The sequence below is a fragment of the Pagrus pagrus genome, assembly GCF_965226575.1.
Source record: "Pagrus pagrus genome assembly, chromosome: 7".
Taxonomy (NCBI): Eukaryota; Metazoa; Chordata; class Actinopteri; order Spariformes; family Sparidae; genus Pagrus; species Pagrus pagrus.
Window position 1 is genome coordinate 33252838 of NC_140191.1, and position 19916 is coordinate 33272753.

Genomic DNA, 19916 nt, shown 5'->3' on the forward strand with positions numbered 1-19916 from the left:
GCTCTTTTTACAATACATCCAAGATTTTCAATTTTTTTGGTTTAATACAAATCAGTAAAAATAGACTTCCTTGGGTAAGGGAATGATTAATTCTGTTTTCACATGAAACATTTACATAAGGAGTAAAAGGACGATGCAGTTATTAAATACTCTACACAAGTAGTCTTAATGCGCAGTACTGTTGTATTCGTCACCTACACATTAAGTCACACAGAGGAAACCAAATATCAGTCACTGTACATACAGTATCATGTGAAACCAGCCGATCTATGCTGCTGTGGAGACGGGAGCTGTCTGAAGGTGACAGAAGATGCCTGAATGCTACGATGGCTGAGGTTCTGGATTTGTAGCCACTCCACTGAGGTCCACTGTCACTGCACAGCCCAGAAAGCGAGCCACATGTGGTGAGCTGGAGGAGGGTGTGTCCTGGTTTTCTCTCAGACAGCGCTCAAACTCCACAAACTCCCTGAAATAGTCCTGCCTTATCTTCTGGATCACTGGGTGTGATGATGTGCACTGTGCAACCTTCAGCTTCAGTTCATGACACTGTTGCTGCCATGTTGAGGGGTTGGAGGCCACACATGACCCAAATGCCTCCATCTCTTTATGGCAATACTTTGCCGTTATATCCATAGCAGCCTGCATGTTGCTCTTTCAGGCTTTTTCTGACACGATGAAGCTAAATAATCAAGGTTACAGCACCAGTATTCCTACATGTGAGCCATCGTGGTGCAATATTTCATATGCAGCTATTGGACTGCCAGCACTTATTTTGATGTGTCATTTTTCCATAATTAGTAGAAAGAGGCAAAGGGGAGATGTCCATTAGTAAAGAGTTCACAGTTATTTACAGTTTGAACACAATACCCTTTACAGTGAAATTCGTGGTCCATAACATTTTCTACCCTTATGTGGAGGCTTATATCTAGTCATTTGATCCAGTAGAGCAGGTTGTGATCATTAAATTTGAGCTCGTATGTAAGCACGTAAGAACATGTAAAGCTCAATGGCTTCCTCTGGAGAGGTGGGTGGATGAAGACTGTTTTCTGCCATGGCAAGGCAGCAAATGTCAAACACTGTATCATCACAGGGATACGGTCCTCTCTGAAGGCATTCCTCTCTGCAGGCTTCTATCTTTTGTTGGGATACCTCTTTCAGGTACTCTCTGGCACCAAAAAGTTCGGGTAGGGTGTACATCATCACTGGGCGCCCACCTGGAGACACAGCATTTCTGCATGGGCGAATTCTGTGAGTGTTCCAGAGGTGAACAACTTCCTGCAGTTCTCTCTAAATATAAATAAAAACAGAAAGTGAGAAAACCAGTTCACACATTTGCTATACCAACTGCAGTAGATATTATGATGCAATAAACTAGCCAGTAATGTAGTTCAAATCAGCTCCAACTTAAACATCTGCAATAGTAAACTGTATCATGCAATTAAAAACATCAAAACACTGACAGGGAACATTTTATTGCATTTTATACTTTTCATACTTTAAGTACTTTAAATATATACTGCTGATAATACTGTCCTTTTACTTTAGTAAGGTTTTGAATATAGCCTAAATGGAGTGAGCTCTTTTCACTAATATCAGTAGACCTATGATATTAGTACCACACTAAAACTAACCCACTACACAGGGTGGTACTTCTGCTTTTGGTGAAGTAAAACATCTGAATACTTTAACCACTAAGCAGGTGTCACAGTATTATTCTGACATAATATAGCACTATGGAAAAAAACAACATAAACGTATTGCAGTTCTTACCTCTATTATTTCAAGACATGTGAACTGAATGAGACTTTTGTCCAGGAAGTCACCAGAAAAGGAGTCTGAGTCTTTTAGATCTTGGAACAGGTTCATCCAGAACTGTGCGTGTTGCCTCCTTAAAAAGCCCCACCAGTTCTCTATTCGTTGGTTGTGATTGCTCGAACCATACAGATAACATCTTTGCGAAAAGTTGTCCAGATGATCGTGCCTCAAGAACATCTGCATCTGTTCAACGTAACAGTTCTCGGTTCCGAGGTCCGAACGAATTCGGGCAGCAGTTCCATTCCTTGATGACACCTCATCAATGAAGTATTGCGCGATTATCTTGGGATCACTGTTTGTAGAGTAAGCGTGTAGCCATATCACCATTCGTGAAAACCCATCTATTGCACCATTGATGCAGATCCCGTACGGTTTGAGTTTATCATATGAGTCTACATGCCATAAAAAGTTTGGGCCTGGATTCTGGTACATACGCCGCCGAAGGCGATTCCGGCGCCTCAGCTGCACACCGTGCGGATCCAATATTTTCAGCAGTCTCCTGATCGTCTCTTGAGTCACAACGTAGCCAGCCTGAATGCATTTCAAATGCATCATCTTGTATCCGTGGAGCATGCCATATCTGTCCAACTGATCTTGGAGAAACATTGCTATGTCTAGCAGATCTGAATGGGCTTTCCTTCTGAACAACCGCAAAGTCCTCAGGTGCCTGCGTAAAGTAGATAAACTAATGGTAATACCATCTATATGATTTAAAGACAGGACTATCTCCCAGTGTCTTAATCCCAGATCAAAGTAAAACTTGATCAAACTAAACAAGTCGGTCATGTTTGTCTCCATTATCGAGCTTTCAATAAAGGAATGAATGCGTCTACTGTTTCAAATGCTGTCTAAACTCAGAAAAAAAAATTATTCAGAAAATCAGAAAAAAATTACTCTGAAAAACAGAAAGAAAAAAAAATTACTCTGAAAAACAGAAAGAAAAAAAAAATTACTCCGAAAAACAGACCAAACAAAAATTACTCAGAAAAACAGACAAAAAAAATTTACTCCGAAAAACAGACCAAAAAAAATTACTCCGAAAAACAGACCAAAAAAATATTACACAGAAAAACAGAAATAATTACTCCGAAAAACAGACCAAAAAAATATTACACAGAAAAACAGAAATAATTACTCCGAAAAACAGACCAAAAAATAAATTTCTCAGAAAAACAGACCAAAGAAATAAATTATTCAGAAAAACAGAAATAATTACTCCAAAAAACAAACCAAAAAAAAAATTACTCAAGTGAATGCAATACGCTTCCGTATATTTTAGCCGTTGATGTAATGATTTCATTATTGGGGTGTAGCAAGCCATCGATCCAGATTAATGATCAGCGATCCAATGTAATCGATGCAAAGTGGAAATACCAATCCATATCATTTTTTTGATGCAACTTTATTTTGAAATTGAAGTCGGGTTTGCAGGCAAACAGGGCATCTGGCTCAGCAGTCCACTAACTTATTGCAATATATGCTGCTCTGTTTCAACAATGTTATACTGAAAAAATGTGTATGCAGGATCAAATTCAACTGAGGTGGTTTTTGGGAGATGCAGTGACTTAAACTAAGGGTGCCCCAATCAGGAATTTTGGGGCCAATTACCGATCACCAACACTGAAAGCAGTATAGGCTGATCCTGATCACTGATCAGAAGGATGCTTTTTCACATTATTGTCATGTATAGTTTTTAGTTATTAGTGGCATATTAAAATCCTCATTAAAATGTTGAGGAAATAAATAATTATACTTACTTTATATCGATTCATCAAAATAGTTTCAAAACAAAATTAAAAATTTAGAAAAGTAAATAGGACTGAGAATTTAGGAATAAACTATAATATATAATTAGTGTATCAATCTCAGTTGTCTCAGTCTTTGTACTGAGGTCCTTGTGCCCTTAAGCCACTACTCCACGACCTGGTCACTGCTTGTACCTGGTTACTGAAGAATGAAAAAAAATTGGACAGATGCAAAGTGTCTGTAACTCAAAACTCAATACTTTCACCTACAAACTGTACTCATCTAGAGCACTTCAGTACATTTATTTAGTGTAAACGAATTGTGACTGCGGTTCACAGTTTAACACTTCATGTTCCTCTGAACAATTCTGCTGTGTTTAGCTCCGCTGTAAGCCATTAGCTCTCAGGCTGCAGGGCTTGAAACAAACAACGTCACATTGTCCCCTCACTCAGGAAGACAGAAAATGTAAACAGACAATCCCAAATGATAACAGCTAGTTAATCACTGGCTGGATTCTCAGCGTGAGACCTAACGTTACGAGAATTGTTCTGCAGTATTGGTCCATCTATCCCCTCAGTCACAAACAGCTGGCTGGCAGGACCTCACAAAAATTCTGCGTTGGTGCTAGGCTGCTAGTGAGCTCTTAGCAGCCAGTGAGCAGCCAGTCCTGTAGTGTGTTTGGCTTTGGCATTTTAGCAGTGCATAGATGAACTGCCTCGTGTGTTTATCTGATCTGCTCTTCGGATCGGGCTCCATAGAGACAGCCAATCTTTTTACAACACATATCAGCTGATAATGATCCGTGTATGATCAATCGGAGCACCCTTAATTTAAACAAGTGGTGAGTAAGTAATTATAAATAATACATGTAATTTGTTAAGCTATGAGTAGTTATTATTGAGCTGAATGTTCTTGTTAAATGTTCTTGTTGTTAAGTCATGTTTTATGTTAGTGGAGTCAATTTAAAACCCATTTTACTGCACTTAACCACTTATAATTATTCACAATTATTTTTATGTTGGCAGCTTCATTTCTGTAACTTATTGTGTTAAATAGTGTGATATTGTCTAATATCGATCGCAGGCCCCTGAATTGATTCCAATCAGAATTGTATCGTGGCAGACTTTGCGATATCAGCAAATACAGTATTGTTGTCCAAAGAATCAATGTGATATCATATCATGATGAAACTTGTGATCTTCACTCTCACTTTTTAAAAGGCCAATGGCAACATTGTTGTATATATATATGGAAATTGCCAATCTTCCTGCTGATAGTCTGCTTATGTAGATCATATGGAGGCATGGGTATTTAATTGAAACTCTCTCATAACCAGTTAAAAACTCCTTGTAGCACACTTATTTGAAAACATGAATGAACATGAACTTGATTGATTTGACTGGGATGCCTATAATCACAGCCACCAATCTGATTACACTGATCACCAATAAGGTGAACATGTCATGACAACAAAAACGACAATGTCCGTTTGCTAATTGTTTCCGTGCTCCCATCCCAAAAGACCAAACTCCGTATGAAAACGTCCCAAACAGGATACGAGGCTCTCTGCAGGAGGAGCGACCTCTACACCAGCATAGAGCAACTTCTTGCCATGTCTCTTCAGTCTATTCCTGCCCACATGGTGCCCCCTGTGGTGAACACCACACCTCGCTCTCTAAACACACACGCAAAATCAGCTTTATTCTCTCCCTCAGTCAGCCACCCACACTCAGTCACAAGGGACCAGTGCGTGGTTGCACCAGTGTATGTGCCATTTTCTGGTGTGACATTTCTCTATCTATGTGCCGGTGCTGTATACAGTGTGTACGTGTGTGCACGCAGGTACGTGTCCACGCATATGAATGTGAAGAGGAGCTAATGCATTAGACTTGCTTTAGGATTCCTCAGTGCTTGTTGTGGAGGCGGGTTGGAAATCCCTTAGTTTAGCAACAATGTGGTCCGGCCAGGCAAAGGCTCGCAGGGAGAGACACAGCGCTCACATTCATCTTCCTCAACCACAGCCAGCTGCCAGCAACTGGAGGAAAAAGTGCAAGTCAGGAGGGTTTATGAGTATTTCTTTCTCCTTCTTTCCACATGCTGTCACTTATGAGACCATATATCAGCTCGGTCTTTTATTATTTCTTCACCCTTCCATCACAATCAGTATCTCAGACAGCACTGATTAGACTGATCAAAGCTGTGAAATGATGTATTTCAACGCTGTACAGGCATTTCCACAACTGACTGGTCCAGTGGAGACAGGGCAGTTTAAAACTTAAAAGGGAAATAAGTCCTTATTCCTTTGCTGTCAGTTATTACCCTTTTTCTGCTGCCTTCAGGACCATCAACAATAGTTGTCCAGGTGGTCTGAGGCCAGCAGAGAGACAGGAGGGTAGAGCCTGACTGATAATAAATTACTGAGGTCCACACAAAACCGATATTTGAGAGCTATAAAACTCCACATGACGTAAATAAACATTTTAAAAAAAGGAACCCATAAATGTGTTGTTTTAAGGCCTGCAAATCGACACAGGTGTTTTCAGATATTGTGGCTGATCAAACCTCAACTCAGGCTGAAGGTAGGTGCAGCTGTGCAGGGAGTCCGATACCAGACACCACATACCATTTATCAATAACAATGATTAAAGCGTAACTTGACTTGTCCTGAGTGCGGGAGATGTCAGTCAAACACAGTCTGACACAGACCTCTTGGCCATGGGGTTGCAAAGTATTTCTTTTTATTTTAAAGTTTCTGAGCAATGGAAGATAGGGCATCTTTATCTTCTATAATGTGACATATTTCCGAGGGAAACAGAATACTGGATATGGACAAGGTACAGTTATTTTTAAAAATACTTTTAATATGATGAATTCATTTTTTTAGACAACCAGTGATACACAACAGAGGCTACATATTTATCCATAAATACACATTCATACACATAAATATATGTATGGACATGCATATCTGCTGCATACATGTTACATGCCTTCAATCATGTATACAGATATGATTGAATGCAAATTAACAACCCTGTTAGTTAACTCATCTGCCTTTTTTATAATCTAATTGGGAGTTATATTATAAATAATCAAATGGACTCATATGTCACCCACTTGACCCAAAGACTTTTGTACTCTTCATTTCTAACTCAAGTTTTTCTCTCCATTTCTGATATTTCCTGTATCATTATTTTCCATCTTTAAACTGATGGACTTGAAGGTTTTAGGGAACACCTAGTTATTTGCTCCATGGCCGAGTATTCTATAAAGGTTCGGGGCTGTTTCTTGCATAAACTCTGGAGGTGAGGGGGATTTAATAACAATGCTTTGGTGCAAAACAGAATTGTAGAGGACTTGGCTTCCACCCACAGCTTTCAACTTGTTTGTTGGATCAGGAGGAGGTAGATGAGAGCAAACTGAATAAAGTACACTTCAACTAGGCTTTTTCTGAAGACTTAAACAACAATTAAACCAACTCAGATGTAAACACACACACACACACCACACACACCTCCTACTAACATATTGCTATTGTTTGGCTTTGTATCCACAGATTCTGGCTGGGATCATTTTAAACTCAAGTTGAAACAATTTTTTCAGATGGATTAATCATGAATAACCAAATGCTTAATAGATTGAATGCCGTCTTTTCTTAATGTCGTTTGCAGCTGCAGCTGCCTCGGCCAACCCAACCTCCTCCTTATGTGCAGTCACATTTTACATGTTGGCACAGTGGTCACCAAAGCTCACTGATTGTGTCAGTGGTGGAGACACAAACAAACAGCAGACACAGTAGTTTACAGTATCAGTGCTTGATGACAGCTGCGTCACTGTCACTGTCCTGAATCAGGATCTGAGAAAACTGGAAGCAACAAAAAGAAAGCTCTGGGAAAAAAGGGGAAATAATATTCAGTGCATCATGAAATGATATATTCCCAGGGGTCCAATATGATGATAGAAAAAAGTATACTGTATGGCGAGTTGGCAGTTCCTGTCAAAAGCAGACTAGACAAGATAATCGTTGTTTGTTCAAGCACCAGTAACTATAGCAAACAGTCTCCAAAGAAATATGATCGGAAAAACAGACAGACAGTAGCGACGGTTCCCTCTATTTTCTGTACCTACTTATCCTGGATCCTATTCCAGCATGCACTGGGGCAGAGTCAGGGTACACACCGGACATCCTCTTACAGGATTTGGGTGCTTTAACAAACACATCAGCTGTGGGTAAACTAAAAGCTGAATCATTGGATGCAACCCGTGATGGTGGGTCTGTTTAAAGGATCTTAAAGCAAGACTGAACCTGCACTTCCTCCCCAACAGAAGCCATATATTTCATGGTGCATGAGCAAAATTATGCCAATTCACGGTATGAAGCATTTCATTTAGTTGTGGACAAAGCACTGAAGCCGCATTTACATTAGCTGTTTGGTACCAGTTGTCACAAGCTGACTGGTAGCATGCTATCATTCTCATACAGGTAAAGAGGGTGATATTTATAACCACACTTCCACTTTATAACCACTATATTCTGCTAATTCTTCTTAATATTGTTTGCTGCTGCAGCTCCCTTGACCAACCCAGCCTCATCTTTATATGCTCAGCAAAATATCCTCACACCTGAATGACTGAATAGGCTGATTGCCAATGACTCCCAATACAACATATATGACCGTTCCCAAAACAGCATGCGTACCAGCGACAAGTGAACGGGACCTTCATCATATGCTCACAGTTTGGTAAGGTTTTGGCAACGAACCACTTGGTTAGGTTCAGGGAAACATCTTGGTTTTGGTTCAAATGTCACTTATGTAACCTCAGTTACGAACGTACCTATGTTACGTGTGTCACTTAGGTAACGTTATGTATGTGATGTTATTTCACAAACTTGGTAAATACAAAAACCTCACTCTTTTGGTTTCATACTGGACACCAACAGTGGTCTCCAGTGTAAAAGTCCTGTGTTATATCCAACATGACCTCCTCCTGAAGTGGACTTTGTTGAACTTGATATCAATACACCTGACTTCATCCTTTGATGCTGTAACAATTACTGGGGCCATGAGTTCAAACAAGAAAGGTACATTTGGGTTGTAAGCTGCTTTCACATTAAACAGTCTGGTGCTAAGCTAAAGCTATCATTTCTACCTTTGTATTATTTGTTGTATTCAGCCTGTAATTAACAATATAGGCTTCTATACATCCTGCAGAGGCTTTTCATTGGTCTAGCTAACATGGAGTATTAACAAGTGACTGCTGACCAATTGAACACGCTGCATGAAGGTTCCATTAGAAAACTTGCCAGTCCTAGACAGTGAAGGCTGTATTGGGTATACCAGTAAACAAAAATAGGCAAAAGGAAGCTGTGATTCTAGACCAAATTTGCAAGAGCTTTTGAAATGGGCCAGTCTTGTTGGTGTTTTTAGGTGTATACGCAAACTTTGACAGATTCAGCCACTAAATTGGAATAATGCATTTGTCATGCACATTCATGTGGGGATTTCATATCACCCCAACATGTTCCAATTCCACACAGCAAGGCCCCATCCAGCTAACTGTTCTGCAGTGTGAACAACTGAGCCTTCTCTCCGTGTCTCATGTAGAGGGCTTTTAGTCTGTGACACTGTGTTGTTGTTTGGTTATTTTCCAAGCTTTATTAAATATTTCACACTTTAAAATAGCTGCAAAGCTGAAAGTGAGTGCATGATGTGCAACCGAGGACACGACCCAGATGATCCTGTGGCATTGCTGAAGTTGTATCCACCTTCACCTTCACTTTGCCGGTCATTTCTGGCACCTTCTCAAAGCCACCACAATCGTGTCTCTTTTGTTCAGATTGAGTCATGTGCTTTCTCATCTCCTCACATCTCTCTGATCCATCTTTTAATCACTCACTGCCTCCCCTGCTGTCAACTGAGGGCTAACAAATGAATCTCTTCCTGCGCCGTGCCACACCACATGTCATGACACACCACATATACGCACATACACAAGCAAGTGCACATTGGAGGTCTACCAAAATGGATTTTCACGGGCAATATTTCAGGACTGAAGCTACCAGCAGCCAATATTTTGTCCCAAAACCTTTAACTTTGACCATCTGAATGTCAGAGTCCAAAAATAGCCCTGGAATCACCAGTCTTCTCAACTTAAAGGTTAAAGATTTCTCACACAGCACAGGAGCTGTGCTCAAACTGTGAGCTGTGAACATTAAACATGGACTGCAGCTAATTAACTGTAATATTCATATCACGGCATGATTACTGTTTGTAAACACATTTTTCTTGCAGATATTTCGTGATGAAATTAATTTTCTAGGATATTTGCTGTTACAGCCCCCAAACGTCCTGCTATTCAGTGCCACTGGACTCTTAATTGAAACTGCAGTGATATTGATAAAAAACACTTACAAAACATGTGATGCATCCTTTCATCCTTGAAATTTGACCAAAGGTCACAAAGGAATCAATACAGGTTCAGCTCTTCCTATTGATGACCCTATCGACAAAGTAACAGATAATCAAGCCGTAGCATATCAGTCATAGCAGAGGTCGATGACACTAACTGGGCAAAATCCAGTATTGTATTAATAGAAGCATATTGTTGATCCCATCATTCTGAGAGTCAATATATTAATTTAACCATTCACCCAAAGTACACACAAGGCTACCCCTGCCTTTATGTGGGTGGAATTTATTAATAAAGAAGATGCACTGATACTGCCATTCCCTCTTTATACATGGTCAGTTAATGAATTCTTCAACAATTACCTTTTTAACAGGGAATAATTTGTTAATGTTTATTCAATGCTATATGGAAGCATTAATGAAAGAACAGAAAATGAGAAAGAGGTTATTGGCTGTACCAGTTGAGAAATAACTCTTGAAAAAACATGTGGTTATAATGCAGGAACATTTCTAATCATGAAATTAAAGTGAACTTAACTTTTCCAGTGCAGTAATGTCATTTTAGACAAATGTTTATTAACTGTAAAATGTCCTGTCTGTTACTACGTATCTTGTCCCAAGTGTTTGACAACATTTGAGGGACCATAACAAACAAATGTGTGTATATCTATGGTAATTAAACCATGGTTAATGTAATGTTAAGGATAGACAACCAATGGACTTAATTGGAGGTATGTGATGCACTCTTTTTTCTGGAAGAAGGTCAGATTTACTTGACACCCATCAACAAGCTCGACTTGTTAACCTGTAACCTCCCACCTCACTATATAAGGGCCAACACATTCTCACTCCTACTAGTCAAATAAAGCAGCTTGCTCAGTGGCCTTGGGCCTAGAGTCCAGTGTTTGACCCATCAAGCCACCCTGACCAACCCCAGACTTAGACTTTTCTCACTCTTTATACTATTGCACCAGGAGGGTGCTTCAAGAAGTGACACTAGAGGGGTAAAATTGCATCTTCTTCCTTTCTAATTTATATTTCCCTTAACATTTATGCATTGGTACACAGGACACATAAGGGGAGGCTGAGCACAAGGCAAAGCTAAGACACTGCCTATTTGGATCCATCTCCTTGTCTAGCCCCCATGGGCAGGACAAGAGCAGAGCTTGAGTGCTGACAGCAGGTCTCAACCCTCCGTCTGCCACTGGGCAGGACCTTCAGTCCCTCTGCACAGAGGGAGTGAAGGTGGCTGGGAGACAGACTGTAATCTATGAACTCCTCGGTTACTGAAAGTATTGAGACCAAACAGGTCCAGTTGCGCATTGCCTGACCCAAGAGACAACAATCTATCCTCATCAAGCCCACTCCACCTCAGACAACTCCCCCTCTCATCTGTTTTCAGCCTCTTCACTCTCCTTTATTCTCCTCTCCCACCCTCTGCCATCTCTGTATCTATTGTCTTTCCTTCATTCATCACTCTCGCCTGTCATTCCTATATTCCCCTCTTCACCGCACAGCGGGCCCTAACTGCCCGTCCTATTTCCACCCAAAATCCATTACGTCTCCCCATTCTCGTTTTATCTTCATCCACCAATTCAATCCATCCAGTCACCCATCCAGCCAAATATGCGCAGACTGCTTGCCTTTTCCATTTGAGCTCATCACAGGGTTCCATTGCCACTTGTTCGCTCTGAACCTGGGATTATCATCTAAGGGACGCTTCGCCTGTGTAGGTTGAAGCACACACAGAGAGAGAAGAAAAGCTATAATGCGTCCTTCTCTTCCTATCTCTAGACAAGCCAACAGTGGATGGTATATTTCTTTTTTATTTTTCACACCTTGAGGCACAAACAGCCCACACCCCGCTGTTGAGCACCATAAGCGGGATTACATAAGTGTGATAACTAGCAGAGAGGAGGCTGGGGCGGCTAGGGGATATTAGCCGCTCTGGAGACTGGAGGAGGATAAGGCAGGAGATACCCACCGCAACATCTTCTCTGCTTGGTTGGCTTCCCACGACTGGCTCAGTATCAGCCCACTATCAGCCTGGGGAGGGAAAGATGGGAGGCAGCGACGGTGGCTCAGAAGACGAGGAGGAGGAGGACCGAGAGAATAAGACCACTAGCTGATACGGGGAAGCGACTGAGAGTAGCAGAGGAAGGAGGGAGAGATAGATGGTGGAAAGGTTAGGGGGAGAAAGTAGAGCTGAGAAATGTTCCATCCCTCTGGCCATAGTCCTGACGAAGCCAGGATAGAGATGTCAGGCCACATCCTGTCTGCCGAGGCAAGGGAAGGGGAGCCGGGATCAAGCAGCAGACAATTAGACTTCAAGCCACAGGCCCTTATCCAATCACATTTCTGCCTCTCTCCTTCTGTCTTCCAATTTTGTCTCTCTTTACATCACCCCACCAGCCCCCACCCCTCACCCGTGTTCTGAGCATCCCCTGAGCTATCCAATATCAGCACTTGATTCTCCTCTGTTTCCACAAGCTTCCCGGAGGCCGATCGAGTGTCCCTCCCTGGACCGCAGAGGGACAGAATATGGTGCCGACCTCACAAGGTCACAGAGCTCTCTTCCATCAGATGAAACCCTAAACCTTCCATTTGCTTTTTTCTGTCCCTCATTCTCTCTTCTACTTCAGCCAAGGCACTCCACTTGCTTTTGAGCCAATGTCACACAATTATCCTCACTTTTCACAAATCACACACATTTTCACTGCTTGATTGCTACTGAAGACGCCATTTATCTGTCATTTTGCTGAGAGCATGCTAAACTCCAAAGGGTGACCTTTAGAGGTCAGACTAAAGAAAAATAATCTGTTTGTCCCAAAGTTTCTTCAAAACAAGGATTTTTCTCTTTTGTTTTACAGAGAACAAAACAAGATATTATTGTTAATCTGAGCACTTAAGTGCTTTAAGAAACTGTGCAGCGGGTGTATGAACAATGATTTGAAAGTAATTTTTTATAGAATTAAATAGTAAAAGCTTTCCTACTCACCATTCATTTCAGCATCTTTTCCACTCTCTTTCACACTAGGTAAACAGTTTTCCAGGTAAACTCCATTGTGATAACAGCTATCCCCCTCACTGAGCTGTGGAGGTGGCTCCCAGCACAAACATGGAGTCTGCATGATGCCACAGGGCCTGTTAGATGTGCTAGAGGCCAGACAGTCTTCCAGCCATTGGCACAGCATCTGACAGGCTGCCATGCTGGGGTTGCGCTTTCCCACCACCAGGTACTCTGTTTTGAAATCCCCGTCGCCATCAGTGATGGGCATGCCTGCCCGAGGAGGTCCCTTCCTCATTTGGAGGAACTGCTTTCCGGCCTCCAGAAAGGCCACTGGGGCTGAGGTATCACACAGCCTGACCACCTCATTAAAGCTCTCCATGCCCAGGTAGGTACGTGTGGTCTCCAGGAAAGAGTCATACTGGAAGGTGCGGAGTTGGGACGGCATGCACTTCTCAGTAGGTTTGGTGACCTTGATGAAGATGGTGTAGCGCCGAGGGTCGGGGTTCTGTAGGGTCCAGGAACAAGGTGTGGAGGGGAATACTGATGATGACAGGAAGAAGCCAAAGAAGCGGCTCTGGACTAAGGTGGAGCAGGAGTCAGACTCTGGGCCTGAGGGGGCTGTGTGGCACCATTCCCCCATCAGCAACAAAGGAGTAAAATAAAAGAATAACACTGGGAGAGGCCATCTTGCTTGGCCGCAAATCCAAAAAACAACGCTTGTCATGGTTTGCAGATGAAGAGAAGGAGAAGGTATTGATGGCTGGTTATCTCGTTTGGAGGACTCAACTTCCAGCTGTGTACAACAAAGGTGGAAGAAAAGGAGGTGGAGGGGGGAGAGAAAAAGGATGTAGTGGTAGAAGAGGAGGAGGGAGAGGAAGGTTGCTCTCAAAGATCCAGCGATCTGCCCATGACTGCATCCGTCGACCCCGAGATTCACAAGAACCTGTGAAATGGAAGAGACAAGATATGAATTAGATTTGTATCTGATCACACTGAATGGGATTACACTGATTCTATTTATCTCCGCAATGAAAAATCTCTATCAGCTGTTACTGTTTGCACTGTACACTGAGAGCAACTGCAGCTCTGAGGAACAACAAGTTGAACAGAAGCAGACGGAGGGAGGGAGGGGGGGAGCCAGTGATTTAGTAAAGTTTTTCTTCATTACACAAGTTCAGATTGGTCTCTTCCAGAGAGACAACTGTTTCCCTCACATGTCTGCTCCCATATTTCATCTGCCAGCTCATTAATTTGTCCAATTATAAGACTATTAATTACAGAAAAGGCAACACCTGCAGTCATTCATTACTCCACTTTATCAGGAATGAGCCATAGGCAGCAATGCCTTAATCAATAGTCCTCTTTGTTTTTGCCAAAATATTAGCTGACTTTTGCTTTTGAATACATATTCAAAAGATGATAGCAGCAACCTTTTAAATTGTGTTCTATTACATGTCTATTTTACATTGTATACAGAGCAGCTTCCCATTGAGTAGCTTTGCTGTTTTAAGTTCTTATAATAAATGTTTCTTTATGCAAAGCTCTGACGTTGTTTTAGGAAACACTATCATTCAAATACACACTCCTGGTTTGTTCTTGCGGCGACAATTGCATAGCTTCAGCTGAGTGTGATGATTGATTTAAAATGAGGGTTTTTAGTGAAATTGTCTTCCATTGTTAAAGTTATTGTATGTAAAACAAAAGGTGTTCAGTTTGCAGCACTGAGTGATATTTTCAAGTATGTCTGTCAGCAGAGTGCTGAATGAAAAATAACAGAACATAATGAGAAGCAGACTGTAATGTAACATTCAATTGTACACCATGACACTGAAATATTATATATTTAATTCATTCAAAGCTACATAAATTAGTATACTTGTAGATTGAAATTACTCAAAATTAAAGAGGTCACTAAACTGACACCAACTCTGCAGTTCTCCAGTTTTGTGGAGTATTTTATTTTCCATTAGATTATTATTATATTTTGTTTGTTTCATAGTCACACCTTTACTGTTTTGGTTCATCGTCTCATTTCGAGCTGCGACAGGCTGCTGTTTTCAGCAAAAAAGCTGAAGATGTATAAACCGGCTTTAAACTACCTGCCTAGCAGACAAAGTCAGCGATTACCTGGCAGAGATTATGGCGCATTCAGCAGCTAGATATTGCTCTCGATCAGTTCATGAAGGTCAGGGATGCATTAATCCAGAACATCTGATTAATATCCGTACTAATACACATCAGACTAAGTGAATGCATTTGCTGTCACATAATGGATTCACATTTATTCAAGTTTTAAAGCCTGGCCTCATCTTAACTTACCCACTTAGCCTAATTACATTATGATTCAATAACTTCTGCACAGAAAAGATACAACTGGTATCAGATTAATATTCATTACTGGCAGAGACCATGAGTTGAGTTATTGAAAACGTTAACAGGTGACTAAAAGTGGAGACCAAAATAGAGCTGGATACTGGATTATATTGGACTGAAACTGGCCGGCACAAAAACGACTCCAAATAAATGTTAATGTTGCTTTGTGTCTGCTGGATTTGTAAACAGGTAACTTGCAAACACGCTCTGTTGATCAACTTAAGAACATGATGATATGTCATTGTGTCTATAGCTTGTTATGCTGCCCCAAGTGGCCAAAAAAATCTAATGAATTCTGAGGTTTCTACATTCACAATACATTGCATAGCAGGAGTCTTGAAATAGTACTAATCAAAAAAATCATGCTTTTATGATTGAAAGATGAAGCTGATAAGAGGCAAATAAGAGGGTTTGTAGTGGTGGCAGAGCGTCAGCCCTGACTACCCAATACATCACACAAGGTAGCCAGCATACAGTCATAATGCAAGCAATAGTGAGAGGACCAACTTTGACCAAAAACCAGGTTATTTGATACAACATTAAAACCACTGACAGGTGAAGTGATTAACAGTCATTCCTTTGGCCCTGGCATCCATGTTGATGCTACTTGACATGCACAACCCATCCAAACAGCACTGTAGACCAAGTAAGTAACCTCATGGCAATGGCACTTCCCAATGGACAATGCACCCTGCCACACCACAAAACTGCTTCCTGGATATACGACCTGAATTCTTAAAATGTATGGCCATAGAAGGTGAGCGTCTAAATGATATATAATGTGTTCAAAGATGGGCTAATCAGAGTCCAGGGGGCTTGCAGTCTGCCATCCATTTCTTGAAGAACTTGAGCTTCTTGTGTCATTGTCTTTAATCAAGTTCTCCTGAAGAACCCCTAAAATTGTTGTTCCACCTCGCCACAAATTCAACAGACAAGGTAAATGTGTCAGTATTAACTTTGACAACGGACACCAATGGATCCATGACCAGTTCCTCAATATAGATTTCAGATGGAGAGAAACCTGACGGCTACAGCAGGCAGTTTAGCCAAGAACAAACACCAGCATAGTGAAGCCACCCACTGATCAATCATAATGATCTGCAGGCCTGACAGAAAGAGTGTATGAGTGCATGAGTGTATTTGTGTGGGGAGGTGTGGGGGTGGGATGGAGTTAAAGATAAGTCGTCAGAACCAATAAAACACAATCTAAAAAAATTCCTCTAAAGCAGGCCTTTAAGGGAAAGAGCACTGTATCATCTCTGCAGAATGAAGCTTCCTCTTCAAAGCAAACTTAATTAAGAAAACTTTAATCAAACTGTGCATCTGGCCTTGTCAACAAGACAGTTTTTTCTTTAATTTTAACAAGTTCATTCAGGAAGCCACTTCACACGTCTCAGATCATGACAGTACATAAATAGATAGAATAGAATAGAAAATGTAAGCTATACGCTTTTTGGTCTTTATTCTATTTATTTACATTGGAAGGTACACCTGTTTAACAATGAATTATATAATAAGATATTAAATCCAGCAGTATCTGTATGATGGCAGGTGTACATATGACAGTTTCACCTTAGATTAGTGGAACCCAAAGACTTGACACCACACAAAAAAGGACCATTTTCACCGACACACTGCGAAGTTTTAGTTCTAACAGTCAAAGAGAGGCTTATAATAAATGATATGATATTTGATAACACCATGTAGACTTTGATTAGAGTTGCACCACACTCAAAATCCTACAAAAACAAAACATTTTGGCTGTTCCTTGTCATTATAAAAAAAACTCTCGCTGATGACACACCACAGTTTTTAAACATTTGCTCGACAGTTTTTTTTTTATCCAGATTAAGAACCAAGAGGAACCAAAATGTAGTTTTTTCCTGCTTCTTAAATGAGAACATTTTCTGGTTTATTTACTCCTCTATAATAGTAAACTGAACATCTTTGGTTCATGGACAAAACAAGACATTTGAGGGTGTCATCTTTGGTCAAAACTGACACTTTCTCACCATTTTCTGACACTTTATTATCAAACATTAAAGTCCTGACTGAATTATTTAAAGAGTTGCTTACAATTTAAAGTCCCAAAATTCCGCTTAAACCAGAAATACTTTGAATTAACAAGACTGCAACTTGTGCCTGGGGGCTTTAATGTCTGCCTCTGATAGTAGCAAACCCTCCCTCCAGAGCCCAGCCAACTCTGCAGTCTTCTCCAGGGGAAGCCAGTGAAAATGTTTCTTTACAACAATGTAACACCCCCTTTGTCAGGCTGAAATAACGCCTGTTCAATTCAGGGGTGTCAATGCTCAAAACTCTAAGCTATGGCAAATCCCCTGTATCTAATATCACTTACCACCATAAGGCTTTTCTGTTGTTACAGTGACTCATCCTGTCTCATTTTTATCTCATCCTGCCTCATGTGTCATTCTGCCTCGTCCTATTTCACCCTGTCTCGGCCTGGCAGCTCTCTGACTTCAGCCCTTACCAAAAGGCGTCCAGGGAAAACTAGCTTGGCCTCTTTCACCAGACAAGCCTGACAGTAATGAAATGAATAGAGCTTTAACGGAGGATAAAGAGCTGCTCTTTATTGACAGCTCCGCCTCATTTATCTCCACACCTCCCCTACACCCCTACCTTCCCCTCCTCCTCCTAACCTGCCGCAAGGGAGTCTGATCACCCAACATGCAGCGCTCTATTGGAGCTTCCTGCTCATGTCAAGCCTCCCCTCACTGCTAACACCGAGCACAGTCCCCCTACCTCTCTACCCCCAACCCTGAAACACAGACATTCAGGCACCCCCACTGTCCTCTATCGATCTCTTGTGTTTGAGAAGTTAACAGATGGAGAGCAGCTATTAAGACACTTTCATCTACTCTGCCGCAGAGGAGAATAGGACACGGCAGTGAAAGAAGAGATTTGAGCCAGAGCTGCAGTGGCAGCCTGCTGCAAGAAATCTGACCCAAAGATTTAACTTGATGATCCCTGTCAATTAATCAATGCAACTTTCTAAATCTTTGCTGTTACGTGTTGTATTATGGTTTTTGAAAGGCTATCAGACACAGAATAACACCAGGCACTGGTGTTTCTGGGCTTTTCTTTAAATCAAAGAATTCAGCATGGGTGGCACTGAGCATGACTACTAGAGGGCAATATAATAAAGAAAAATGAGCTAAATCAGTGTAAAATGTTTGCATACAGCATGTGCCAAATCATTCTGACTTGCAAAAAACTACTTTTAAGAAGGTGAGAAATTAGTATAGCAGTGGCCAAAGTATCCTTAATTTTAGTCCTATTGGTATTGGTCGCACTCCAAAAATGTTAGATCCTGCACTTCCCATAATGCAACTTGACAGCAACTTTCTTTGGATTCTCCCTGACTGGTAGATACCCTTGTTTTTACATTCCACATGGAGGATCAATGTGTTCCCACTCCCAACTCATCGAATACTGCAGCTTGGTCAGTGGCCGTTAGCTTTAAACTATGATTCTGTACCCGCCCCTTTAGCATCATTTTTGGACATGAAGGGCTCCACAGTCAAATTAGCAATAATATCTGATATACAACATCCAGTTACTTTCAAAATAAAGCTTGCTGACAAACAATTCACAAAGTATGACAGACCATGACTGTTAGACTGCTATTAACATTGTAAAACTGTCGTGGTTTGGTAAGGTTTAGACACAAAAACCACTTGGTTAGGCTAAGGAAGAGATCATAGTTTAGGTTAAAATAACATTGTAAATGTGACAATACTTGATATTTTTAAGGAGACCTTGGGACATCTCCAGCATCTCCAGTATTTGTAGCAACAAAAACAGGTATTTAAAGCCAAGACATGATGTACTCCTAACCCCAACCAAATGCTTTTGAGCACAGCGCAGTGACACAAGGAGCTGCCATTTTTTTGTGAATGTGCTTTGTTTTTTTACCAAATAATTTTGTTTTGTAAAACATGCGCAATTCCAAAAGTGGAATCAAAAGACATCCACACAACAGCAGCTGCATATATATTCTATATACCAAGCTGCCTAAACACATTCATATTCAGAGTGAGCAAGTTTTTCACCGGATGGAAACTTTAGCATTCTGTTGCTGTGGAATTATTCATTCCTTTCAGCCTGTGGCTGGAACAGCAAGCAATTAAAAGAACAAAGGTGTTGCATTAGCCAGCAGCCTAGAAGCATGAATCCATGTAAACAAGCCCAACGGGCTGGCTTTGCGAGCGAAGTCAGAACAATGGCCCAATCACAGAGAAGCAACAGTCCCTCAGACTGAGATGTAGAGGAAGAGAGAGATAGAGACAGAGACAAAGAGAGCACTGATGAGAAAATGATAGAGTCGCATGGAGCATCACTTCTCACATCAGCAGCACAGGGATTACAGGCTGATTAGCAGAGTAACATGGGGACCTGCTGCCACACTCCGTCGTCTAAACTACAAGGCAAAACGCCACAGGGTTTCGAAACGCAGACGGATTCCCTCTCCTCTGAAGTACAAATTGTGTAAAATTGCTCCTCTGCATCATCAAATTATTTCATATGCAAAATAATTTGGCAGG

The 19916-nt window shown here is 41.2% G+C and overlaps 1 protein-coding gene across 15 annotated transcripts in view; it reads right to left on the reverse strand.

Moving 5' to 3' along the window:
• adgrb1a (adhesion G protein-coupled receptor B1a) overlaps nt 1–13806 on the reverse strand; it is a 157975-nt gene extending 144169 nt beyond the window's left edge. For all 15 annotated transcript variants that reach the window (XM_084356629.1, XM_084356632.1, XM_084356638.1 and 12 more), the window contains exon 1: nt 12970–13806. In XM_084356629.1, coding sequence (XP_084212755.1) covers nt 12970–13705 — 736 coding nt within the window. In that variant the 5' untranslated portion in view covers nt 13706–13806. The remainder of the gene's footprint in view (nt 1–12969) is intronic.
• Between the last annotated feature and the right edge of the window lie 6110 nt (nt 13807–19916).